The sequence below is a fragment of the Trypanosoma melophagium genome (assembly GCF_022059095.1).
Source record: "Trypanosoma melophagium isolate St. Kilda chromosome Unknown ctg3segment0, whole genome shotgun sequence".
NCBI classification, from domain to species: Eukaryota; Euglenozoa; class Kinetoplastea; order Trypanosomatida; family Trypanosomatidae; genus Trypanosoma; species Trypanosoma melophagium.
In genome coordinates this window covers 354,058-377,070 of record NW_027125162.1, presented here as the reverse complement: position 1 = coordinate 377,070, position 23,013 = coordinate 354,058, and the positions used below count along the sequence as shown (strand labels likewise).

At 39.1% G+C, this 23,013-nt stretch overlaps 14 protein-coding genes across 15 annotated transcripts; all 14 read right to left on the bottom strand.

The window, feature by feature from the left end:
- Nucleotides 1–143: 143 nt before the first annotated feature.
- LSM04_000203 (uncharacterized protein) lies at nt 144–731 on the bottom strand (the record flags this gene model as incomplete). The annotated part of the gene is made up of 1 exon (XM_067337087.1): nt 144–731. The coding sequence occupies one exon, from the start codon at nt 729–731 to the stop codon at nt 144–146; it is 588 nt and encodes a 195-aa protein (XP_067189562.1).
- Nucleotides 732–1,128: 397 nt separating this feature from the next.
- LSM04_003808 (uncharacterized protein) lies at nt 1,129–1,500 on the bottom strand (the record flags this gene model as incomplete). Its single annotated transcript, XM_067337086.1, has 1 exon — nt 1,129–1,500. The coding sequence occupies one exon, from the start codon at nt 1,498–1,500 to the stop codon at nt 1,129–1,131; it is 372 nt and encodes a 123-aa protein (XP_067189747.1).
- Nucleotides 1,501–2,110: 610 nt separating this feature from the next.
- On the bottom strand, nt 2,111–2,971 carry LSM04_001513 (Phosphatidic acid phosphatase type 2/haloperoxidase; the record flags this gene model as incomplete). Its single annotated transcript, XM_067337085.1, has 1 exon — nt 2,111–2,971. One exon carries the CDS (start codon nt 2,969–2,971, stop codon nt 2,111–2,113), a length of 861 nt encoding a protein of 286 aa, XP_067189628.1.
- A 618-nt stretch (nt 2,972–3,589) lies between these two features.
- LSM04_000032 (Phosphatidic acid phosphatase type 2/haloperoxidase) lies at nt 3,590–4,597 on the bottom strand (the record flags this gene model as incomplete). The annotated part of the gene is made up of 1 exon (XM_067337084.1): nt 3,590–4,597. The coding sequence occupies one exon, from the start codon at nt 4,595–4,597 to the stop codon at nt 3,590–3,592; it is 1,008 nt and encodes a 335-aa protein (XP_067189556.1).
- Nucleotides 4,598–5,687: 1,090 nt separating this feature from the next.
- LSM04_004829 (uncharacterized protein) lies at nt 5,688–6,464 on the bottom strand (the record flags this gene model as incomplete). Its single annotated transcript, XM_067337083.1, has 1 exon — nt 5,688–6,464. The coding sequence occupies one exon, from the start codon at nt 6,462–6,464 to the stop codon at nt 5,688–5,690; it is 777 nt and encodes a 258-aa protein (XP_067189792.1).
- Nucleotides 6,465–6,726: 262 nt separating this feature from the next.
- On the bottom strand, nt 6,727–7,425 carry LSM04_002072 (CAP Gly-rich domain; the record flags this gene model as incomplete). The annotated part of the gene is made up of 1 exon (XM_067337082.1): nt 6,727–7,425. The coding sequence occupies one exon, from the start codon at nt 7,423–7,425 to the stop codon at nt 6,727–6,729; it is 699 nt and encodes a 232-aa protein (XP_067189649.1).
- A 509-nt stretch (nt 7,426–7,934) lies between these two features.
- On the bottom strand, nt 7,935–9,716 carry LSM04_008512 (WD40 repeat; the record flags this gene model as incomplete). Its single annotated transcript, XM_067337080.1, has 1 exon — nt 7,935–9,716. The coding sequence occupies one exon, from the start codon at nt 9,714–9,716 to the stop codon at nt 7,935–7,937; it is 1,782 nt and encodes a 593-aa protein (XP_067189964.1).
- A 359-nt stretch (nt 9,717–10,075) lies between these two features.
- Nucleotides 10,076–10,960, bottom strand: LSM04_003685 (Uracil-DNA glycosylase-like; the record flags this gene model as incomplete). Its single annotated transcript, XM_067337079.1, has 1 exon — nt 10,076–10,960. One exon carries the CDS (start codon nt 10,958–10,960, stop codon nt 10,076–10,078), a length of 885 nt encoding a protein of 294 aa, XP_067189736.1.
- A 579-nt stretch (nt 10,961–11,539) lies between these two features.
- LSM04_009308 (Potassium channel tetramerization-type BTB domain) lies at nt 11,540–12,166 on the bottom strand (the record flags this gene model as incomplete). Its single annotated transcript, XM_067337078.1, has 1 exon — nt 11,540–12,166. One exon carries the CDS (start codon nt 12,164–12,166, stop codon nt 11,540–11,542), a length of 627 nt encoding a protein of 208 aa, XP_067189994.1.
- Nucleotides 12,167–12,533: 367 nt separating this feature from the next.
- LSM04_001501 (Pentatricopeptide repeat) lies at nt 12,534–13,622 on the bottom strand (the record flags this gene model as incomplete). The annotated part of the gene is made up of 1 exon (XM_067337077.1): nt 12,534–13,622. One exon carries the CDS (start codon nt 13,620–13,622, stop codon nt 12,534–12,536), a length of 1,089 nt encoding a protein of 362 aa, XP_067189625.1.
- A 99-nt stretch (nt 13,623–13,721) lies between these two features.
- On the bottom strand, nt 13,722–15,306 carry LSM04_003369 (uncharacterized protein; the record flags this gene model as incomplete). Of its 2 annotated transcripts, none has more annotated exons than XM_067337076.1 (2): nt 13,722–13,754; nt 14,086–15,306. In XM_067337076.1, 2 exons carry the CDS (start codon nt 15,304–15,306, stop codon nt 13,722–13,724), a joined length of 1,254 nt encoding a protein of 417 aa, XP_067189715.1. The 2 variants fall into 2 exon arrangements, with proteins under 2 accessions (XP_067189715.1, XP_067189714.1); XM_067337075.1 differs by having other exon boundaries at nt 14,104–15,306.
- Nucleotides 15,307–16,485: 1,179 nt separating this feature from the next.
- Nucleotides 16,486–19,182, bottom strand: LSM04_003937 (Aconitase/3-isopropylmalate dehydratase large subunit; the record flags this gene model as incomplete). The annotated part of the gene is made up of 1 exon (XM_067337074.1): nt 16,486–19,182. The coding sequence occupies one exon, from the start codon at nt 19,180–19,182 to the stop codon at nt 16,486–16,488; it is 2,697 nt and encodes an 898-aa protein (XP_067189757.1).
- Nucleotides 19,183–19,575: 393 nt separating this feature from the next.
- Nucleotides 19,576–20,916, bottom strand: LSM04_000235 (uncharacterized protein; the record flags this gene model as incomplete). The annotated part of the gene is made up of 1 exon (XM_067337073.1): nt 19,576–20,916. One exon carries the CDS (start codon nt 20,914–20,916, stop codon nt 19,576–19,578), a length of 1,341 nt encoding a protein of 446 aa, XP_067189564.1.
- Nucleotides 20,917–21,352: 436 nt separating this feature from the next.
- Nucleotides 21,353–22,759, bottom strand: LSM04_001831 (FGFR1 oncogene partner (FOP); the record flags this gene model as incomplete). The annotated part of the gene is made up of 1 exon (XM_067337072.1): nt 21,353–22,759. The coding sequence occupies one exon, from the start codon at nt 22,757–22,759 to the stop codon at nt 21,353–21,355; it is 1,407 nt and encodes a 468-aa protein (XP_067189637.1).
- Between the last annotated feature and the right edge of the window lie 254 nt (nt 22,760–23,013).

The window sequence follows — 23,013 nt, the reverse complement described above, 5'->3', positions numbered from 1 at the left end:
ATCGGTAGAATCAATAACGGAAAATAATTTTTTGTTGTTGTTCTTGTACTAATATATATATATATATATATATATATATATATATATATATATATGTTTCAACTACAAATATAAACTACCTGAATACTTTTCAAACTACTAAACTACTTTTTCACTGCTGGTAGATCCGGCTTTTTCTCCCACATCATATATTCCTTTTCATATCCTTTAGCATTGTCATTCACAAGTTTACGATGACCGTTAATGCGTGCGTACATCCACTCTGAGACTTCTACAACATCTATTTTTCGTTCCCACCCTGGTCGTACCTTCGCCGGGCGTTTGTGCTCCGCATAATCTCTTGTCTTCATGCGAGCTTCAGACTCCTGCTTCGCCATTATATTATTCATTGCTATACTATTAAGACCCGATGGTGGTTTTTGACTAAGTGCACTTCGCAGACTGGATATTGTTTCCTCCACCTCTTTCTTTGAGGGCCGTGTGGAAACCGTATTGTGTGGAAGCGCTTCGTCCATGCCAACAACCTCCACGCTGTGTACTTCCGGCCGCGTTAACTGCCACTTCGAGCACACCGCCGGCTGCGTGATATCGACAAAACACCGCCCCTTGCCGGGAGCAGACGGCGGGTGACGTGCCAACAACCACGTGGGTGAGAGATGTGAGGCTTCTTTAGACGTTGGAAACAACTCGCCGCCACCGCCCCCGAGCCGCCTCCCAGTCCGCCGAAGCATTAATACGTATGTATCTGTTTATCTAACTTTATGTATGTGTTTATATATATATATATATATATATATATATATATATATAGCTCTATGTGCAAAAGTGCTCATATGTGGTGGGAGAACGAGAAGGGTAGTCGTCAGAGACAGGGCAAAAGAAAAGAAAAAGGAAGGAGGAAAATATCAAATAGTTATGATCTACTAACTCCTAATTACTCAGAAAAGGGGTGTGGTGAATGAAAATAAAGAAATGGAAGAATGACGCAAGAGGAATTGAAAAAGAGGCATTGATAGAATGTGCCACCAAAAATAAAATAAAATAAAAACGAAGAAGTCCTTTTATTTTTTCGTTAAAAGGAGAAGTAATAAATAAATAAACCTTCACGGTGCCTATTTTTTTCGTTTTTTACCCTTTGCGCATGGCATGGTTGCCAGTCTCTACTGCTTCATTTAATGCATGGAGATCTATAGTATTATCATCACGTTGCACCTTAATGCGTCGTCGCATACCATACTTGCCCTTTTCATGACTGTTCTGCGGTAGTGGTGCGGGGATGTGGGGTGTACGTGCGTAGAACTCACGCTCTGCGCGTTGCTCCTCGGCAAACCGTGCATCCATTTCAGCACGATGCGAACAGAGTTTCTTCATGGGTTCAATGCCCTCCTGCAGCTTTGGAGGTGTCGGGCCACCCTGCACAAAGGAGCGACTAGCAACGACAATAGACGGTACAAATACAAGAGATAGAACAGATGGCACACCTCTTGAAGAGTGTAACATTGTTAACCTAAACTCTTATTGTGTTACTGTATATAGGTTGTTTATTCTTTTTATTGTTGTATTTTCTTGTTTTTTTCTTTTCCCTAAGCCATAGAAGAAAAAAAACCTAACGAAAGGAAGCGAAGCGAGGAGAAAAAAAAAGAAAAAAAAAGAAATAAAAAGACGAAAAATCATCGTATTGTTTTTTTTTTTTTTGCATTATTGGCAACATGCTACCAGAACGGGATGTGTTACATGCACAATAAAATAAAAAATGAGCAAAATGGTGTTATTTCTTCAATAATGATTCAAAGCACAGGAACAGCCGTGTTTCCAAAGTGGACAAAGCAGAAAGCAAAAGACCTAAAAAAAAAAAAGGGAAACAGATACTCCCGTGCAAGACAAATAGAAGTTAAGAATATAAGAATATTAAAAAAAAAACAAAATACATTTAGTTTTTTCTTTTTGTTAAAACAAAAACTTTTTATGCCTCAACCTCTTGCAGAGAGGCAACAAGATAAAAAAGCACATAACTCCATGGAGATTTGCTTACAAATAGATATATAATTATATCTATATACATAGTATCACATAGCAGTCCTTTAAGTAACATTTAGGCGAGTAGATATCCTTAAACTGGAAGATCCGCATTTCTGGCGCAGTTTGGTGGTAAATTGTCGACCAGTTCCGTTTCTTGTTCTGTATCACCTCCTGGAGAGTTCGATTGTCTTTCATCTGCAGATAGCGATTCTCGAAGTGTCCACCTCCCCGATCGAGTTGGTACAAATGACAAGGCAACGGCGAAAATACCACATGCGGAGCCAATAACTGAGCCTGCCACGATATCTGCGAAGTGGTGATCGTTATCGCGGGTGCGGGAGATTGCGGTGATGATGGGAAAACACATCGGCAGCACGGCGAGGATGGCGCGGTAGAAGGCGCCGCCCCGCAGTGCCCGCGTGAGGCCGAGAAGATACAGCGAGAGGGGCACAAACCCCGAGAAGGCCGAGCCGCTGTGGCCGGACGGAAACGACAATCGCCCCTCACGTGCCGCGTGGCAGACTTGCGTTTCCGTGAAGCCTCCAATCGTGGCGAGGGTGATGCCCTCCTCGGCCATCTGCTGAAGAAAGTCCGGTCGAAGTCTTCCGGCATACAACTTGGTGAGATTCACAATGCAAAACTCAAGGCAGATACTGAAGGCCTGTACCAATATCCAGGCATTGAGGTGACGCAGCATGATGCGTCTACTGTGTTTTCTCCACGTGTAATACTCTCCAGCAGCGTATATGAAAAGAACAAGTATAATGGCAATAATGACAGAGTAAGTGGGAAAAGTCTCCTTTGCTTGCATCTCATACCGGATGCTTGTGTCGTCAAAGGTAAATTGACGGCAATGTGGCCAGACAAATGAGCCCACCAGCCACCCAATAAGACCCAGGACTATGCAAGTAGCGTAATCAAGGAGTCGCCACTCCCACACAATGTACATCATTTTTTTTTCCTCTTTGTTGTCTCTTTCGTATTTCTAAGATACATACAGAATAAAAAAAGGAAAAAAACACGAAATCATGTAAAGAGCAAAGAAAAATAATAAGAAGAAGAATAAGAAGAAACAGAATCAAAGACGTTCACTTTTACTCCTATAACAAACAATACACATATACTCTCCCACCCAAACCACTACTCATGAAGAAAATCAGTAATAAGAGGAAAACACCAAAGTATCCGCAGACCAAAAGGCAAGTACTCCACAAAATAGTTCATGTCCTACCCTTTCTAATAAACACAGATAGATAGAAAGAAAGAAGCAAAAAACAATTTGTATTTTCTCCATGTTGTTTTTATGATTACATACTTCAATTTAAAGTATCACAGTAAATACAGGATGAATTTCCATCACCCAAAACGTCTGGTAATGACGAAACAAAAAAAATGCGTAGTTATTCATTTTATTAATGAGTGCATCTTTTAAAACGCTACCCCCACCCTTGGAAGATAATTTTGGTTTGGCTTATCCTTCAAATTTTGCACTTTTTTTCCCCTTTATCACTATCCTTAATATTATAGACATGGAACGAGTTTATTATTCACATTCTATCCAACTTTGTGGTTAGACTATTATTCCCCCTCCAGGGATCCAAGATTCTTTCTTGAAACTATACTGCAGCCTACTTGGCAAAGGAATGCCCTTTCGATCAGAGAAAGTAAAAAGGCACATCACTGCAAAAATGGCACAACACGTCCCAATCACACTTCCTGCCAATATATCAGAGAAATGATGACGGTTATCACGTGTACGCGACACAGCAACAGTTATAGGAAGAATGAGTGGAATGAGGCTTACTACTCCGCGCCAAAGTGATCGACCGTTCAACGCAAGAAATATGCCTAAAAGGTAGATAACCAATGGAACAATAGATGCAAAAGATATTCCACTGTGACCAGATGGGAATGAAAGTCTTCCTTCACGCGCCAAACTACACCAATCTACATCTTTTGAAGATGGGCTATAACCTTCTTTTCTCAATCTTGCAATAAAATCAGGACGCAAGCGTCCGGCGTATAGTTTCGTAGTATCGATAACAAAAATACATAATGTAACAGAAAACACTTGTGCAAGAATCCAATGATTTGCTATTTCTAGAGCTATATACCACCGTTTATGCTTAACAGTTTCCATCACTGCAGTTTTCTCTGCGTCAGTACATCCATTCTCGCGGGATCCAGCGTTTATCGGTCGTCTTCCTGTACCATCTGCTGAACCCGCTCTATCTGCGTGACTGTCGTTACTATTACAATATTCTTCCAATACAGAGGACTCGAATATCTCGTTCTTTATACGTAACGCGCGAATAAGCTCAAGCACAACATAGACAACGCATGGAAGAATGGCAATCGCTGCTAACGTCCATCCGGGAAAAGTACCTGCGCCACCGTAGGGGTATCCGATAGAGGGATCATCCCAGGAGAAGGGTCTGCAGTACGGATGTACATATCGGCCAATAAGCCACCCACCGATACCGAGCGCAACACAGATAAGATAATCAATGAGACGTAATGCATAGACAGCCTTCAGAAAAAATTGAAGCGGGGTAGCACCCTTTTTCTCAAAAAACATTTTTCTTTTCTTTTTTTAAACTATGGGTTTAAGAATGTTTTTTTTTCTTGCTAGTGCTTTTATCTCCTAAAAATCTTATTTACTCCTTTCTTTTTTTTTTCTATTACTTCTACTAGTTTATGCTTTTTGGAGGTTTCCCCTCCGTGCGAACAACGTGGTGTATCCGCTTACGAAATGAAGGCAACTAAAAGAATAGAAATAAAATAAAAAATAAAACAGTATTGCAGGATCACAACATAAAAAAAGGAAAAGTATTGGAAACATCAAGGAAAAAACAAACAAACTGTGTTAAATTCTTTTTAATGAATTAGATAGAGTTTAACCATTGCAAAGAAAGCAACGATCAATCATACCGAGCATACTATAGAAAGGTATCAGCTTTCTATTTTGTTTTTAATTAAATATCTACTTTTTTTTCTTCTTTTCCTTTCGCTTCTTCTGTTTCATTACCATTTTAATTTCTGAAATAAAAAAAAACGACGATTCTGTGCTATTGCACTGTTCAAGTCAGAAACACTTCATAGGACTCATATGTGCTCAAAAATTTGTGACACAATATTCCTCTTATATCAAAATAAATGGAAAATACAATATAAATTTGGATCGAGTGAAAAGAAAAAAACCAACAAATTCCACGACCAATTATTCCTTCAGTAGCTTGTCATCCAATGTATCCACTAATGGATCATAGCAAGCGAGAGATATGAGGCAGAACAACTACAGCAAAAGAAAAAGAAATAAAAACGCGTTCGCTATTTTGGAGAAATTCCCAACGTGTAATTTCACACAGACACATACACTTTTGATATGTGTTGGTCGCTTGCTCCAGGCATAGACACACGCGTTAGCAGAATAGAAAACAAACAAAACGCAGATAAAAACAAAAAAAAATCAAACCAAAAAAAAAAGAAGAATCCTAGTATCAGAAAAAAAAAAAATACAATACTCTAGTCAAGAAATCACAATAAAAAAAAACAAATACAAAACAAATAGAAGCGCGAAACAACAAACAAAAAAAAAAATAGGTGCAGCAAAGTTTACACCGTTAGCCGCTCACCCCACCTAAAGGGCAGTCCGAATTAAAGGAAGGTCATAGCGGAGAAACAGCAGAGTCTGCTGTAGGGGACTTCCAATTACAGTAAAGTGATCCTACATCTGTAGTCTGGTGAATACTATCCCGTCCGTCTGCATTGCACAGTACTTGCACATACGTCTTCACATTCACCTGCACCTTAACACATGGAACAGAGAGACCAGCTGATGTATAGTCACGTCTTGCAACCTGTGGATTTTGCAGCACCATTACAGTCTGTGGCGTATCTGCTTTAAAATCCCTCTCTGTTTCTTGCTTACTATTGGTATGAACCGCATGTACCCTCCGGGGAAAGGACAGAGGAGAAGCAAGTGGGTTAACACCCTCATTATCATCATCATTTTCTTCTTCTTCTTCCTCAAGAGGATCATCTACGTCAAGTGGTGAGGCTCCACAGCGATTTACTTTATGCAACCGTGCTCCATATTTCTTCATATAAAAATTACCATCCAAAGGAGAAGAAGCACGAGGAAACCGAAATATTTCCTCTTTACTTTTATTTAACTGAAATACTTGCACACAATTAGATGACGAAGTTTGTCTAGGTGGCTCTTTACTCCCCCCTTTTTCTACCGCTTCCGTATGAAGTCCTCTATCACATCCCCTAAACTCCCACTGATTCTCACTATCGTGTGGACCACTCATGAGACTCACACCATGCACTTCATCTGTGTCTGTCACTTCCGCCGCACTGTCGGCGTTCTCACGTGTGCAGTCGTCATCCTCCTCGAGCGGCCCACTTCCTCGCTTAACAGCAGATGGGCCTAATCGCATTGTTTGTGCAGCGAACTCCAAATTCCGACCTTACGTATCACAACCAAGTATGCACAGAGAGATTGAACGATGAAGAAAGAGAAGAAATAAACAAATGATTACAAAATCCTTGAGGAGTTAAAATATCAAGGTACACAAAGAGAGAGAGAAAATAAAGACATATATAAAGAAAAAAAAGAAATGAATACATCCTCATATAAAGGAAAGAAATAGAGCGCAGAATAATTATATGCCCTCTTTTTTTTTCTATTTTGACAATACTTCAAAATTCCTCTGGCGGATAATCACCAACTTCCACCTGATCGGGACGCAAAAAGCCGCCATAGTTCGGCTGACATTCAAACACACGTGTGCCTTTAACACTACCATCACCTTTCCCAACAGGTTCGTCAAACTCAATGCCAATCCAATAACCAGGTTTCAATAATGAGACGCGGCCCACATATCGAACGGTGCCCAAACGATCACCTGGTTGACACATACAACGATCCCCAACTTTCATCGTTTCTGCCTTCTCCTTGTAACTATCATTGTTTAACTCTTTAGGGACTGCAATGCCAGCCTTTTCCGCCTCCGCGCGTTGTTGGGCAATCATACGCTCTCGAAATGCTCTGGCATTATCGGCACGCTTACTGTATGCTTCTTCCGTTATTTCATACTTTTCAACTTGTGATAAATCCTCAAAGTTATTAACTTGCGGTGTAGGTTGGATGTCCACAACGTGGATAACATATTCATCCTTACACTGGTAATATCCCAGCTGTTTGTCATTCCGCATATCTGACTCTATTTTTACACCGCGATCATCAATGAGCTCCAGACGCATGAATTCTGGTGGTGTGGCAAAGTGAGTGGCTATGTTAGCCTTTATGTTCTCAATGGTTTGCGCAAGACCATAGCGTTTCTCAGGCACACGTATCTTACTCGAAGAGTGTGTGAGTGAAACTCGGACAACAGACATTATCGGCTTATTAAAATAATAATGTGTCGAGTTAGAAACTACAAAAAAAAAAAAAAGAAAAGGAATATTAATAATCCCTTTTTGATTTAATTTCTAAACCAATGTTATTCAATAAAGATAAGTCCCAAATGAAGAAAAGAAAAAGAAGGGGGGAAAAAAATGAGCAAAGTACAAATAAAAAATGCATTGATTTTTATTTTCTTATTCATTGATTCCTTTCATATAAATCTTCATTTTAAAGATGCAATCAGAATAAACAAAGGCACATTGTCATGCCCAAACGTACATCACCTTTTCATTTGCAATAATATGCAGTGGGTTGTTTTCTACATAATTCTTCTTTTTTTTTGTTTTTTGGTTTCCTCCTTGGAATTCTTTCGTTGATACCACTTCGGGTGCTTCAGCATCTCTTTCTCTGCTTTTTTTTCTGTTTGTTCCTTCATCTCGATGGTCTCTGGCGCCTGCAGCCACACTTTTTGATTGATTCAGCAGAAACTACTTTTCATAACTCAACACCAGTATCCTATTTTGCCATCATTTCCACAACTAACAATAAAACTGTTGGTCGCCGGATCAAACACAGCACACTGTACACTGTCTTCATGGCCTGAAAGATCTGTCATGGCAGAGTTAGTAAGATCAATTAATTTTATAGTGGCATCGTCACTAGCGACGGCTAGATAGGTACCACTACGATCAGAAGCAACACTGTTAGCAGGATAAGGACCGCATGAAATTGTTAGACGTTGTTCCATACGACGTGTGTCCCAAAGAACAACCACACCATCGGCATCACAAGAAACCAGATCATCTGTTGTGCCAACCATTGCAACAGATTGAACAGTATTTCGATGACCATATAACGTTTGTGAACAGCAGTTCATGCGACTATCCCAAAGTGATACTGTTTTATCACCACTACCAGTACATATCATATTAGTATAGGGTTTCCAAACCACGGCATTTACAGAATCCACGTGACCCCTCAGTGTTTGACGACATTTTCCAGTTGTAACATCCCAAATACGAGCTGTTTGATCAAGTGCTCCACTTGCCAAAAGAAGACCTGTCTCTTGAAAATCAATACACCATACACCATCACAATGTCCTCTTAATGTCAATTTACAGCCATTAGTGGCGAAATCCCATAATTTTACTGTTTTATCACCTGATCCAGTGGCAACCATAGTTCCTGTTGGGTGCATAGCCACAGATGAGATCCAATTTTTATGTCCATCCCCAGACATAACGAGTTCTCCTTGTGGTAATGCAGAGAGTCGCCAAGTTCCATCATCGCTAGAGCTGGCAACAGCTGGTTTTTCAGGATGCATAGCAACTTTAGTTACAGCCATGGAATGTGCCTTAAAGGAGGATTGACACACCCATGTGGTTGGATCACTTTGTGGTGAAAAAGAGTAATCCCCACGCGAAGGTCGCGCTCGATCATCTGCAGGCCAACGGAATCCATCAGAAAAAACTTCAGCAGCACGTACAGCCTGCGTTCCTGCTCCTTTTCCAGTAGATTTAACACCGGAAGTTTTGCCTGCAACTCCATCTTTCTTTTTAGAAGCAATTTCGGTCTTAGATCGAGGATCTTTTTCTTCGCGCGATCGTAATTGTTCCTCTAAATTCTCTACTTGTTTCTCTAATCTTATTACTTTAGCGTCAAGTTTATCACGCTCAATTGATAATAATGTCTTGCTCTTGTGAAGTGTTTCACATTTCTGACGAAGTTCAGTTAATGTTGGGTTAACATATTCAGCTTGTTGTTGTGCCTGCTGGAGAAGTTTGGTAACTCTATTTTTTTCCTGAACCACACGATTGTGGTTAGCCCGATGAAAATCACGTTCCTTTTTTGCTTGCATATACAACCTTGTGGCTTTTGCAGTTAACTCAGCATGTTGACGAAGTTGATGCTCCAAAACATCAATACGATCTTGAAGTGTTGCAGTTTCAAGGTAATTATCAGCAAAAACTGGAGCATCCATCAAAGGTCTTGAACCATATTTTTCGTACCATTCAATTTCAAATACCTCCATTGTTCTATACATACCATTTCGCAAAAAGAAATTACGAAGAAAGTCATCTGTAGATTCTGGAATACGTTTTAGTAGAGCACGTGGTGGTGGTGGTAAACCTCTCTCACGTTGTAAAAGTACGGAACGCTGAAACGTATCAAAATCCACATCCTCCATTCTTGGTGTTAAATCGGCATTTAGTTCCATCTCTTCATCTATCATATCCTCTTGGAGGAGGGGACTTTCCCTGGCAATCTCAACATTAGACGCCATATTTCAAGAGTACAATTCAATTCACCAGTTGTTTTCAATATAGAAACACAGCCCCCTGGTCACCACTTAAACCTAGTAGAAATAATAAAAAAAACAATCAACCGTATAGAGGTAAAGAAAAAGCAAAGTAAAAGTTTTTTAAAAAAAGAGAAAAGGAAAAAAAAAACAAAGAACAAGAAAGAATAGTGTAAAACAGAAAAAGAAACCATAAGTAATGTCTATATACCAAAGGGAATATATATATACATATATATATATATATATATATATATGTACAACAAGCAAATATATTATTTATGTTTTTTTTTTTTTTGGTATGTCATTAATGAACACACCATTTTGAAAAGAAGAAAAAAAACTCACTTTATAGCAGCAGTAACTGTCATCGGTAGTCTCCAGTCAATAGCCTCATGTCCCAATTTCTCCAAGGCCGCATTACATTTTGAAAAAGGCCGACATCCCCACCATTTTGTTGCACTTAAAGGGGAAGGATGGGCATTTTCAATAACAATGTGACGTTTTTGATCTATTAAAGCAATTTTTTTTCGCGCAAAACCTCCCCAAAGAAGAAATACAATAGGTTTTACGTGTTTTTCAGAAAGCAAACGAATAACACCATCTGTAAAAGTTTGCCAACCGCAATTAGCATGAGAATTCGCCTTGTGTGCCTCAACTGTAAGTGTTGCATTGAGCATTAAAACCCCTTGTTCTGCCCATCGCTGCAAATAACCGTGGGACGGTGTCTTAAATCCTGGTATATCGGTTGTCAACTCCTTGTACATATTCACCAAACTTGGTGGAGGGCGTACACCAGGACGTACTGAAAAACACATTCCATGTGCTTGACCCAAGTTGTGATACGGGTCCTGTCCTAATAGCACAACTTTTAAATTGTCGAGTGGTGTGCTATTAAAGGCTGAAAAAATTAATTCTCTAGGTGGGAGAATAACTTTTCCACTTGATGTTTCATTTTCTATGAACCGTTCTATGTTATGAAAATTGTCTGTCGTGATGAGGGGGTGCAGAAAGGCAGACCACGAGGGGTCGCGAATAAGTGAAGATAAACCCTTACAGGGCTCAGTGCGTACTTTAGTGGCAGCAATCGTTTCTGTCACATCTTGTAAAGAACGCTTGCGTGATGGTGGAGTATGATGTTCATCGTTTTTTGTTCCACCATTAACATCCACGCGTTCAGTACTTGTTTTCTTTTTTGGTACAAAGTCAAATAAAGTGCGTTGCACCATCTCTCTCACCTTCGTCTTTTGACTACTACCTCTTTGTTTTATTCACTCTATCACGCAACACCGTAAAGGTGAAGGTATAAAAAAAAACAAAGGTGTGGGGGAATGAGAAAGGGGTAAAGAAAACGTGTCTTTACCAATCTTTCTACCGCCCCAAACAACAACAGTACGGAAAGAAGAAAACACAGATAAAAGTAATAAAAATATGATCTTCTTTTTGAAAAGTTCCCAAATTTCACAAAAGTAATATATATATATATATATATATATATATATATATATAATGACATCAAAGCAAAATAAAAAGGAGAAAGAAAAGAAAAGGAAAAAAAAAGAAGAAAAATTTCACAGTTTCTTGTTTCTCTTCAGGAGGGGGGTATGGGAAAGAGATGAAAAGGGAGATGAGAGTTACCTTTCAAATGTACTCCTGATAAATGTTTGAGATGAGACACTAAAAGATAGTAGTATCAATCAGATGTCGACTTTTCGCACAAAAAAAATGTAATCATAAATACTCAAATTGAGTACTAGACAATCGATATCAATACAAGAAGAAAAGCCAGAAAACTCTGCGCACTTTATTCATGCACTATCAAGAGTAAGAAAAACCTTCCCCTCCTTTTCATTCCAGTGCTGGATGACATAGCCATATGCAGATAGCATAGTAGTGATAAGTTCATCAATACTACGTAGAAGTTCCCCTTGGTAGCTCACCTCATGTCCATCCTCAGGAACAACCAAAGCAGGTAATTGAGGTACAATCACAATCTTGCTTTCGTTGTTAGTTGAAATTGGCCAATGCACAAAAACAGCTTGTGGCAACGTACGGCGAAACAGAGATCTCTGGTATTCAAATCTATCGAGTATTGCTTTTTCCAAATTTTGCAGTTGAAAAAATTTAGCATCATCGAGCAGCTGATCCCATTCATCAAAAGATTCTGGTAATAGTAAAGATCCACTTCGCAGAAAATTTAAAACATATCGAAATGTCACTCCATCACGGTCAATAACAAAGCAACCATCTTCGCCACGTTTTGCCGTGCCGTTAACTATAGGACCAAATACAGGGTGATCACCAAGTGATTGAAATGTAGCACGTCGTGTGAGAAAAATAATTCCACCAACGTTTAAAGAAACCTGTTGCGCCCACTCCCCGGTAACATCAATGCCAAGGTTCTTCTGAATCCAGTTCATTGCCTGTAGCGACATGCAAATCAGATTCTACGCAAGTCTCTCAGATGCACCAACACAAACACACAATATAGCTCCTGTGTCTTACTTTTATTTGATATAATTCTTTTGTTTTTTTTTGTTTTTTGTTTGTTCTCTTGTACGGATCAATACCTTCTATGAGAGAAAACAAAAAAAAAGTAGGGAAATGAATAAGGAGGAAACGCCGGACATCACAAGGATACCAATAGCAATTCAATGGATCTTCAAATTTAAAGGAAAAAAAAAAATATAATGTATCAATAAAAGCTACGCTAACGAAAGAAGCGCAAAAAGAAAAAAAAATTAAAAAAATATATATAATTACAAGAAGAGACGAATACAAAAAAAAAGAAGGAAAACGTGTCTAAAAACGTCGACGATGATTCCGGTATTGTTGCTCAGACCATACATGAATTAAAGCAGCATATGTTGCTGTGATTTCTTCCTTCTCTAGCGGTGGCAATCGCTGCAGCACCTCACTAGCTAAAGCATTTTTTCCACATTGTTCCAGTACAGATATAAGAGTCGCGTACGTTATCACGTCAGGTTTAGGAGGATTCAGGACAGACATTTCACCCATATCCTCTCTTGCCTCAGTAATTGTTAATGCCGTTTTTTCCCGCTCTACACTAACCGCTTCATCTACTTCTTTCTTACCATCCTCTTCTACTGAGGGAGTAGATTTGGTATCTAGCTGTTGCAGATTATTTGGGCCCATAGACCTTATAACAACCAGAGCCCCTTCCCAATCAAGGGACTGTTCACATGCGCCCATACAAGCATTATACGCCTCAACAGGTTGCTCCTCAGGAGGAATTCGTGACTGTAAAAAATGGAGGGCACGTCTCCAGCCGTATAAATCCTCTTTAACGTCCTTTTTCTTTGTGTTAGCTAGTAAAGATACAGCATCAACTAGTATTTGGGGTGAATGTTGGCGAAAAACCTCACCCAGCTGTTCAACAAGATGCCATTGTTTTGCTGATGCACAAGTGTCAAGAAGTACAGATAAGTGAGCAATATTCGCGGTAATACCTGCAGCTTCTTTAGATTCCTCACCTTCTTTACGTAGAGTGAGTATAACACCACTATTATCATCTTTTTGCCTAATTAATAACATCTTTGTAGATTCATTAAAAGAACGCAAAGCGTCTTCCCAGGCACGCATCCGTTTCGCAGCGTGTAAATAGGTGAGCAAGTCTTGACTATTACGAATAAGGTTAGTTGATACGTGAATCTTTGGTCTCTGCGCAGCAACCGCTTCTTCTTCCTTCTCGATGAGGCTAAATAACTTTGCAGCCCCTGTATCACGTCTTACTTCAGTTGTGGGGGATGGGGCAAAAGTTGATGACCCTAACGTTGTGTGACTTGATGCAAGAGCAGTTGCATTCTTTGTCTGCTTACGTGGAAGTCGCATAGACCGCGCTAGTACCTGTTCAAGTGTAAGTGGTGGCATATCGCGTATTCCACTCTATTTTTTTTCTTTTTTGTTTTTATGTATATGTGGATAACTTCTCTTGCTTTATCTTTCTTTTCCGCTCTCTTCTTTCTTTCGCTAGTTTAAAATAGGACTATTTTTCACCTTGTCCTTTCACAGTCACAAATGTTAGGATACAACATACCTCAGTGAGAAGAAAATAGAGAAACATAACAACAAGACAGAGTAAAAGAACAACAACAACAACAACGAAAAGAAAAGGCAAAGAAACAAAAAAAGGAAAGATTTTCATTTCTGTTTTTGTTAAATAATCACTGTACCCATATATGTAAACAAGCAAAAGAAAACATGACAGATAAAACCCCATGAAATAATAGTAACAATAATAATAATAATAATAATAATAATAATAATAATAATAATAATTATTATTATTATTATTATTATTATTATTATTATTATTATTATTATCACTGTCCACTGCTTTTAAGATATTCACTGGTTCTATTGATGGATGCCCTAACGTGCTAGTAGGGTTATCATCACTGCACTGTTGCGATTGCCTCAGATTACTTCCCGAAGGAACACACATAAGGTAACCATTTGAACATAACACCAATGCCCATGAGGAGAGAAGTACAGTAGAAACAACAGCAAGATCTGTAAACCGTCGTGTTACATGACAAACATCTTGAGATGTTAAAACTAATACACTAAGAAAAATTGGGCCTTCAGAATAAAGAAAAATGGGAAATGGCAACTTCTCTCCATTTTCCCCATTTCTTATATTATCCTCAGTACCCACAGATGTGTTTCTCAAGGACGATAATGGCATCGATAGCATTAGAAGAGGTCTAAGTATGCCTAGTTCTGCATCTTGAGGAATGCGATATGTACGTGAAACAACATTAGAAGTGGTATTATATTCAAAAATACGTGCATTATGACGAGCCGCATACACTGTACACTTAAGAGGCCAGACACAAGCCCCAAACACACCTTCCTCTCTTGGTTTACTCCCTATTGGTGATATATTAAGAGAGCCATCATTATATATGGCAACAAAACTACGACCAACTGAAGAAATAGCAAATACATTGTTTACATTATCCCATGAAATTTGTATAATTGGTGAATCTTCCCTCAAAAACACATGCGCTGAGACTTCTACTGTAGCGGATACAGCCAATACTGTTCCATCAAGGCATCCAACGAGAAAAGTGTCATTATCAAGCCAAAAATGTGCTGTTGCACGATTTGTATACTGAAAAAGTCCATCAGCCAGACGAAGTTCTACTGAGCGATATATACTCAAACTATTTGCTTTTTCATCTTTCGTATCTGAGGAGTTAAATTTTACAAATGTTAAAGTATGATGACCATGTAAAACCGATAAAAATATTTCTTCCACTGATGTATATGGACATGCGCAAATACAATCAACCATAAGGGAATCACGTGAATCATTACTAATTTTTTCACTATGCTCCAAACTAGAATCACTAGGTTGCAAAATTTTCTCTTTAGCAACCACCTGCGTGGAAAGAGATCGGTAATTCATACAACAAACAGTAATTTCACCTCTAATGTGGCCAAAGAAGAGATGCGATTCTGTTGCTGAAAAACTATAACATGGTGAGTTATCAGGAGACGGTATAAAACGAACAGCTTCGTCACTCAAGTTAATTCCCAAATCGATCATTATAGATTCCACACTACACGTTCGCCACTGAGGTCTTTCTTTCTTTCCTTCCTTCTTTCTTGAAACACCCTGCACCTGTAAAAACAAGAAAAAGAAAACAAAACAAAAAAAAAAGCGACAAAATAAAGAGAAAGGAAACAAAGTAAGAATTGGGAAGAAGAAAAAAAATTTTTTTCGTAACGCAATACTTACAGTTCAAAAAACAGAAAAAAAACTTTTTCACCCATAAGTGTATTATCACATTCTTGTTTTGTGTTTTTTCCCTATCCCAAATATGCAAAACAAAGATTACACCTAAGTATTAAGTTTTTTTTCCCCCACACACCACAGTCTACTAAGCCACCTTTCCACAATGTTCTGCGGTTGCTTCACTAGCAATAGTCAAGAGAGAAGTAAAGGGCGAAAAGAAAAAATTAAAGTGCGTATGTGCGTGTGAGAGAAATCAAAAGTAAAAAAGAAAACGACACGTACGTAAATTAAGACATGCTAAGTGCTCTCATGCTAAAAAAAAAAGGCCTGAAATGTCAGTATTTGCGTAACTCTCAGACATAGACGCTGAGTCGATAACTGACACAGTTAATAAGGTTGCAATAAAGCAATAACATAGTGCACTTTTCACCATTTTATAATATGCTTATATTCCATCTGTAACAGTATTTTAAATTCACCAACATCAACGGGCTTTACACATGCGATCTTATAACTAAAAGAAAAAGGAAGGCGATCAATAATAATATATAATATAGCATAATATAATTACAAAAAAAAAAACAGAATTGTGCTTTGGCAGCGCAGGTCTTATTCCATGTCCTAAGATATGCAATACTTCTTACAATTATCTTTGTTTATACATTTCTTTCTTCGTTTATTTCGTTCTTTTCTTAACAGAGACCAACGCACCCAGGTACACCCGTTTTCTCACCTCTCTTTTTTTTCTTCCTCTTTCTTCGCAGTTTGCTTTCTTTTTGGGTTATTTGATGCTCCAAACCCATGATTTTCCCTTTGTTTTTTCTCTTCATTTTTTTCTATTACTTCCTTCTATATATATTTTTTTCTTTCTAATATGAAACGAAATGGTACGTCCGCATTCACGCTAGCAAAAAAGGGGAACAACAACAAGAAAAAAGAGAGAATACTAATATAGTTTCAACTGTTGTATTTGCCATTCATGTATGTTTATTACAAGGCACCACGGATCTTTTCGCGAAGAACATACTGTAAAATACCGCCATTTTCCACATACTTTACCTCCATATCGGTATCAATACGGAGGGTTGTCTTGAAGGAGGTGCCATCATTCTTGTGTACAGTTATCTCTTGCCCAGGACGCATGTTTGCGGAAAAGTCAAAGCTGAATTTTTCTTTTCCTGTGAGTCCCAATGAGGACGCGCTCTCACCTGGTTTAAATTGGAGTGGAATAATACCCATTCCAACAAGGTTAGAACGATGAATCCGTTCAAAGCTCTCTGCAATGACAACCTTAATACCCTGCAAGTAAGGTCCCTTAGCGGCCCAGTCACGTGAGGAACCACTGCCGTACTCCTTACCAGCAATAATAATAAGTGGAGTTTGCTCTTCCATGTACTTTACTGCAGCATCAAAGATGTACATCTTCTCATTCGTTGGCCAGTGAATAGTAAAAGGTCCAGTCTGTCCTTCACCAACAATGCGATTACCAAGACGTGTGTTGGCAAAGGTACCACGTACCATTACGAGATCATTACCACGACGTGAACCATATGTATTAAAATCTTTACGTTCAACTCCATGATCCATAAGAAATTTTGCAGCAGGTGAATCCTTAGCAATGTTACCTGCAGGAGAAATATGGTCAGTAGTAATTGAATCACCAAAAAGTGCCAAACAAACAGCATCTTTGATAGCTCCAGTTGGTGTAACATCCATAGTCATAGAGTCAAAGTATGGTGGGTGATGAATGTATGTAGACTTAGGTTGCCATTCGTACAACTTGCCTTCCTTTACTTGAAGCGCATTCCATTGTTCATTAAGTGTCGTAATAGTTGCATATACAGACTTAAAAAGATCAGGTGTTACATACTTCTTTACAACTGCCGCAATCTCTTCATTAGTAGGCCAGATATCTCGAAGATAAACGCCGTTTGCAATAGGTTCTGTAGCAAAATCAATACCAACATTTCCTGCTAATGCGTAAGCCACAACTAGTGGAGGTGATGCCAAGTAGTTCGCAGCAGTTTGTGGATGAATTCGGGCCTCAAAGTTACGATTACCAGAAAGTACGGCGGCAGCAACAAAATTATTATCACTGATGCATTTTGAGACTGCTGGATCAATGTCTCCAGAGTTGCCAATGCAAGTCATACAACCATATCCAGTGGTATTAAATCCCAGTGCATCCAAAGATTCTTGTAATCCAGAAGCTTCCAGGTATTTGGTTACAACGTGTGATCCGGGAGAAAGGGATGTCTTAATTCCTGGTGGAACAGTTAATCCCTTTTCAAGAGCTTTTTTAGCAAGTAATCCAGCTGCCACAAGAACATTTGGATTAGAAGTATTAGTACATGAAGTAATGGCCGCAATAACAACACTGCCGTGACGCATTTCTGCTTCCTTGCCATTTACCATGTACTTTTTCACCTTATTATGCTCTTCTAGAGGAATACCAAATCCTTTAAATCCAGTCTTTGCTCCAAGACAAGCATTGAAATCTTCTTTCATACCCTTTAGAGGGACATAATCGTGTGGACGTTTAGGACCTGCAAGAGAAGGTTCCACTGTAGAAAGATCAAGTTCGAGATGTTCTGAATACTCAATTTTTTCATCGCCTGTTCGAAACATTTTAACAGCTCTAGCATAGTCCTCAATACGTGCAAGGTGTTCATCACTGCGACTCGTGCAACGAAGGTAGTTAATTGTCTCCCTATCGATTGGGAAAAACCCAGTGGTAGCTCCATACTCTGGTGCCATATTAGCGAGTGTTGCACGATCAGGGAGAGAGAGGGTGTCAACTCCTGGACCGTAAAACTCAACAAATTTACCAACCACACCAAGTTTACGCAGATTTTTCACAACCGTGAGTACAAGATCTGTGGCTGTGCAACCTTCTGAGAGTTTCCCTGTAAAACGATATCCCACCACCTTCGGTAAAACCATAGAGAGTGACTGACCCAACATACCAGCCTCTGCCTCAATACCACCAACACCCCAACCAACAACACCAACACCATTTACCATGGTGGTGTGGGAATCGGTACCAACAACAGAGTCGGGGTATAACATTCCCTTATTGTTAAATACAACACGGGCAAGGTACTCAAGGTTAACCTGGTGTACAATACCAGATCCAGGAGGCACTATTAGGAGATTGTCAAAGGCTTTGGAACCCCACTTAAGAAACTCAAAGCGCTCACGATTACGGGACATTTCAATATCTTGATTCTCCTTTGCCGCAGATGGGGTACCATACTTGTCAACCTGAACTGAATGATCAACAACAAGTTCAACAGGAATTTGCGGATTAATCTTTTCCAAATCACCACCTAGATGCTTTGTAGCATCTCGCATTGCAGCCAAATCAACCACACAAGGTACACCCGTAAAATCCTGGAGAACAACACGGGCAGGTTTAAAGGGAATCTCGATACTCCTCTGGCAATTATCCTTCCAATTTAATATATTTTCCACGGTCTTGGACGTAATGTCAAACTCGTCACAATTGCGAACTGCTGACTCAAGAAGAACACGAATAGAAAACGGTAAAGTTTCATATTTGGAGTCAATTTCATGTAATTTGAAATATTTGGCTTGCTCTCCATCTGCTAATAGCGTTGCGAGATACTTTGCGAAGGGGTTTGCCTGAGGTCCAGCAGCCTTTGTGGGATTTGTACCTCGAAACATTTTCCCCTTTTCCGAGAACACTGTATTTTTTTTTTCTTGTTGTTGTTGTTGTTGTTGCTTAACACTCTAGAGTCACTACACTTTGATATTCCGATTACATAAAAATATGTGTATAACGATAAGAGAATAAGCGTTAAAGGGAGCGTTGAAGCACAGAAAAAAAAAAGAAAAAGAAAGAGAGAGATTCATAGAGAGATTTGCTCATTGTTGGGGTAGATAACCCCACAAAAAAAGCAAATATAAATAAAGAAACCAACTCATTTCTTTTCAATGATATTCAGAATAGAAAGGTGGAAAAAAAAAGAAATACAGTACAAAAAGTAAAAAAGGAACAAAACAATTGTACAGAGAAATCTAATTAGGTCATCTCTCTAATTATTTACTTATCCTTTATTATTGAAATCTAGCAAGCTCATTCGTTAATTGTTTGTTTCTTTTCATGGCATCGTTGAGTTGCTGGTGTAGAGATTCTACTTGACTACTGTAAAGTACCACCAAGTCTGATCCACGACGACGTTCAGCCTCTAATTCCTGTCGGGTTTCTTGAAGCTGTCGCTCCAGAGTCAGTTCCTGTGCCGCACTTTCCGTCCCACAGACTTCTAACTGCGTCATCAATGCCTTCTCACGACTTTCGGCATCTCTCAATGCGCTGCGTAATTTTAGTATCTCCGCTTCCAGTACCATTTTGACCCCGGAATCCATTTTTCCCTTTTCCTCTTCACGAAAATCAGATTTGTGCACTTTGGACTGCGAGAGGAGCGCATCTCGTTCCTTTTCTGCCCATTCTTTCTCACAGGTGATTGTGCGAAGAGCTGCCTCAAGTTCTTCCACGGTGTGAGCGAGTTCCTGCACCTGCTGCAGAGCATCTTGTTCCCCTCGCATGTGATTTTCAACACACTCCTCCCATCGTTCTTGGGCCACACGATATCGCTCTTTCCATTGATTGTCATTATCAGAGAAACGAGCACTCCACTCTTTTTGTATTTTATCACGCTCCTGGGTAGCCACAAGACATGCAGTCTCCTCCATATTTTGTACTCGAGAAGATAATTCCTCATTCTCCCTTCGCAGATTCAACAAAGCTTCTTGAAACCTCTGACGACGAGAACGTTCCTCTTCTCGCCAATTTTCTTCAAGATTTTTTAACCTCTTGAGAATTTCTTCTTCAGTATGCTGCTGTGTTTGTACTAGCATACCTTCCATTTGTCTAAGCTTAGTGCGCAAACCATCCACTTCCCTTTGATAAGAAAGCTTCTCTATCGCACTCAGTGAGGTATTACGCTCAATAGCTGACGCTTCACGCGAGCGTCTCACTACAACAAGAGGTCCTACGTTTCTTGCTCGTTTTACCAAACAAGACGAAAGAGAGAGATTTGTTTCTATAGGCACCAAAGCCTGTACTTTGGTTGAATTTTTTATGTTAGTTTGATCTTCTTCAACATCTTTAATAGCATATTTATAGACTGAATGAGAACGACAAGAGCAGTCATCAGCTGTTCTTACCCCAGCCGTGTCATTCGCATCCGAACACATAGAAGAGTTTAAGTGTGACGATAGTGGAAAAGGTGGTGTCCACTGGTTATTTACGTTCATCACTGGTTGAGCTAAAGAAGGGGAGAATGGTGGAACTTGTTCTTGCCTTCGCGCCGCATCAGCAATAGAAGTTAATCTGGTAATGATAACGCAATTACCATCAACGTTCTCTACTTCCATATTTGAGTTAGATGCACTCATAGGCTGTGGGGGTACGCCTTCCACCTTCAGTTCGTACCAAAAAAAAAAAATAATAATGGAAAAAAGTTCCGGATAACATAAAAAAAAAAAAAAAACAGACAACAAGTCCACTTTCAATATCAATCAATAGGAAAAAAACATAATGGCATAGGGGAACCAAATGAGAGTTGATTAATCCTAATTTTTTGCTCATATATAATGAAACCTCTATCAAGTGCACGATATCCTCCTGAGAAACAGCACGAAGTCAACGCAATGCAGAGACTGTTTCAAAGAAAAAAATAAATAAATAAAAATGAAAAAAAAAAGATAGGAAGGGGTTTATTCATTTATCCTTTATTTTTCTCCTTTCTTTTTTTTTTTGTTTTGTGCCTTCAGGGTAATCGTACTCAAATACAAAGGTGAGAATCTCTATTGACCAACTAGCAATGATAACCTAAAAATCATCACTATCCTCATCTACATCCATATCATCATCATCATCTTGGTCATCATCATCATCATCAAAAGAAGAGTATGAACCATCGGATGGCACTCTCCCTGCAGTTGTTAAGCCAGTCGTTGTTGGAACCAGTTTCTTCTGCGGATCAGTAGCAAAATCCACCTCTGGTGTCACTGCAGGAACTCCCTTGACGGTAGGGATTGCCTCTTGTTTTGTGGTAAGAAAGGTATTATTATTTTCCTCTTTATCACTGGGTTCTGCGGCTGCTTCTGTCCATATACGAGCACCTGTCTTTATGTTATGACTCTTGTTTCTTCCTGATTCTGAACTTGAAGCTGGTTGCATTCGACCCTCAAGAAGATCTTCAATTTCGGGTGGACACTCAGGTGTACCTTTCTCATGACAGCGATCGTGCATAAGTAATCCATGATCTGGGTATAAAACACTTAAGTGTGGTTTGGGAAGTTTTTGATCATCCTCCGTAAAGTCATATACATGTACAAAGCGATTCATCTTGGGGTCTAAACGAGCAGCTTTAAAGGTATTATTAAGATCAGGGAGTCGCAAATGAAAAGGTTTGAAGGTTATATGATGACTTGCCTCTATGACAGGATCTGTCGAAGTAAATATACGGAACTCGATATGTTCACAGTCACGAGTACGTAGCTGTTTGCAAGCCACATGTACAATCATATTCTTGCAGTTACGTAAAAATACGCTACCCTCACAGGCAGCAATAACAAGTTCACCACCTTCACAATCATCCACTGTAATGCTGTCAAGTGGATCCAATACGTACACGGTACAATCTTTAAGATATTCAAGCTGAATTTGTTGACCACTTACTTGTCCTCCATGTCGATAAAATTCTCTACCTGACCACTTGGACAAAAAATAAGTACTGTCTTCACCACCCTCCTCAACCTTTGGTACTGTAGCGACAGCGGCAACTGCTGAAGTAGTATGTACAAGATCATCTTTTTTTAAAGTCTTCTCCTTTTGATTATCTGAAATCAGATTATTTCCAATTGTTCGGATCAGCGTTGTTAAAACAGGAACATCGTTATTGGAAATATTAAGTGCACGGGTAATCTTCATATTTTCTTCAATAGCGCTATCCTTTAGGCTAGCTTCATGCTTTAGAACATTCAAAGTGTATGTCAAACCCAAATATTCCAGGTATTCTGAAAGAATACCAAGAGCCTGTCGACCTTCAACAGTTTCCTTTGAAGCCTTTAATAAAGGACTAGGCATAAACAACTTTGCAGACTTTTCTTCATCATTAGAAAAAGAATTGAGGGCGGCATCAATTACCATTGCTCGCATTTTTCCCAACTGACCTGAAGCCTCTAACTTCTCACGAATGGCTTTCTCTGTAACCGGTTCAGTCGCATTTAACATCCCTATTTATGTTGCGGAGTTCTCAAAAAAACAAAAAAAAAATCACTATATCTCTACAAATATAGAGGTAAGGGTAAACAAGAAAAGAAAGAGAGATAATAAAAAAAAAGGTAAAGGGAAAAAAATTGTTTTCAAGTCTTGAACATATTACCTCTCGTCATACAGAATAGAAAAAAAATCATAAAACACAAAACAGCAGGATGGATAAAAAAACATAAAGGAAAAAAAGAAAAATGTCGCACAACTCTACATAT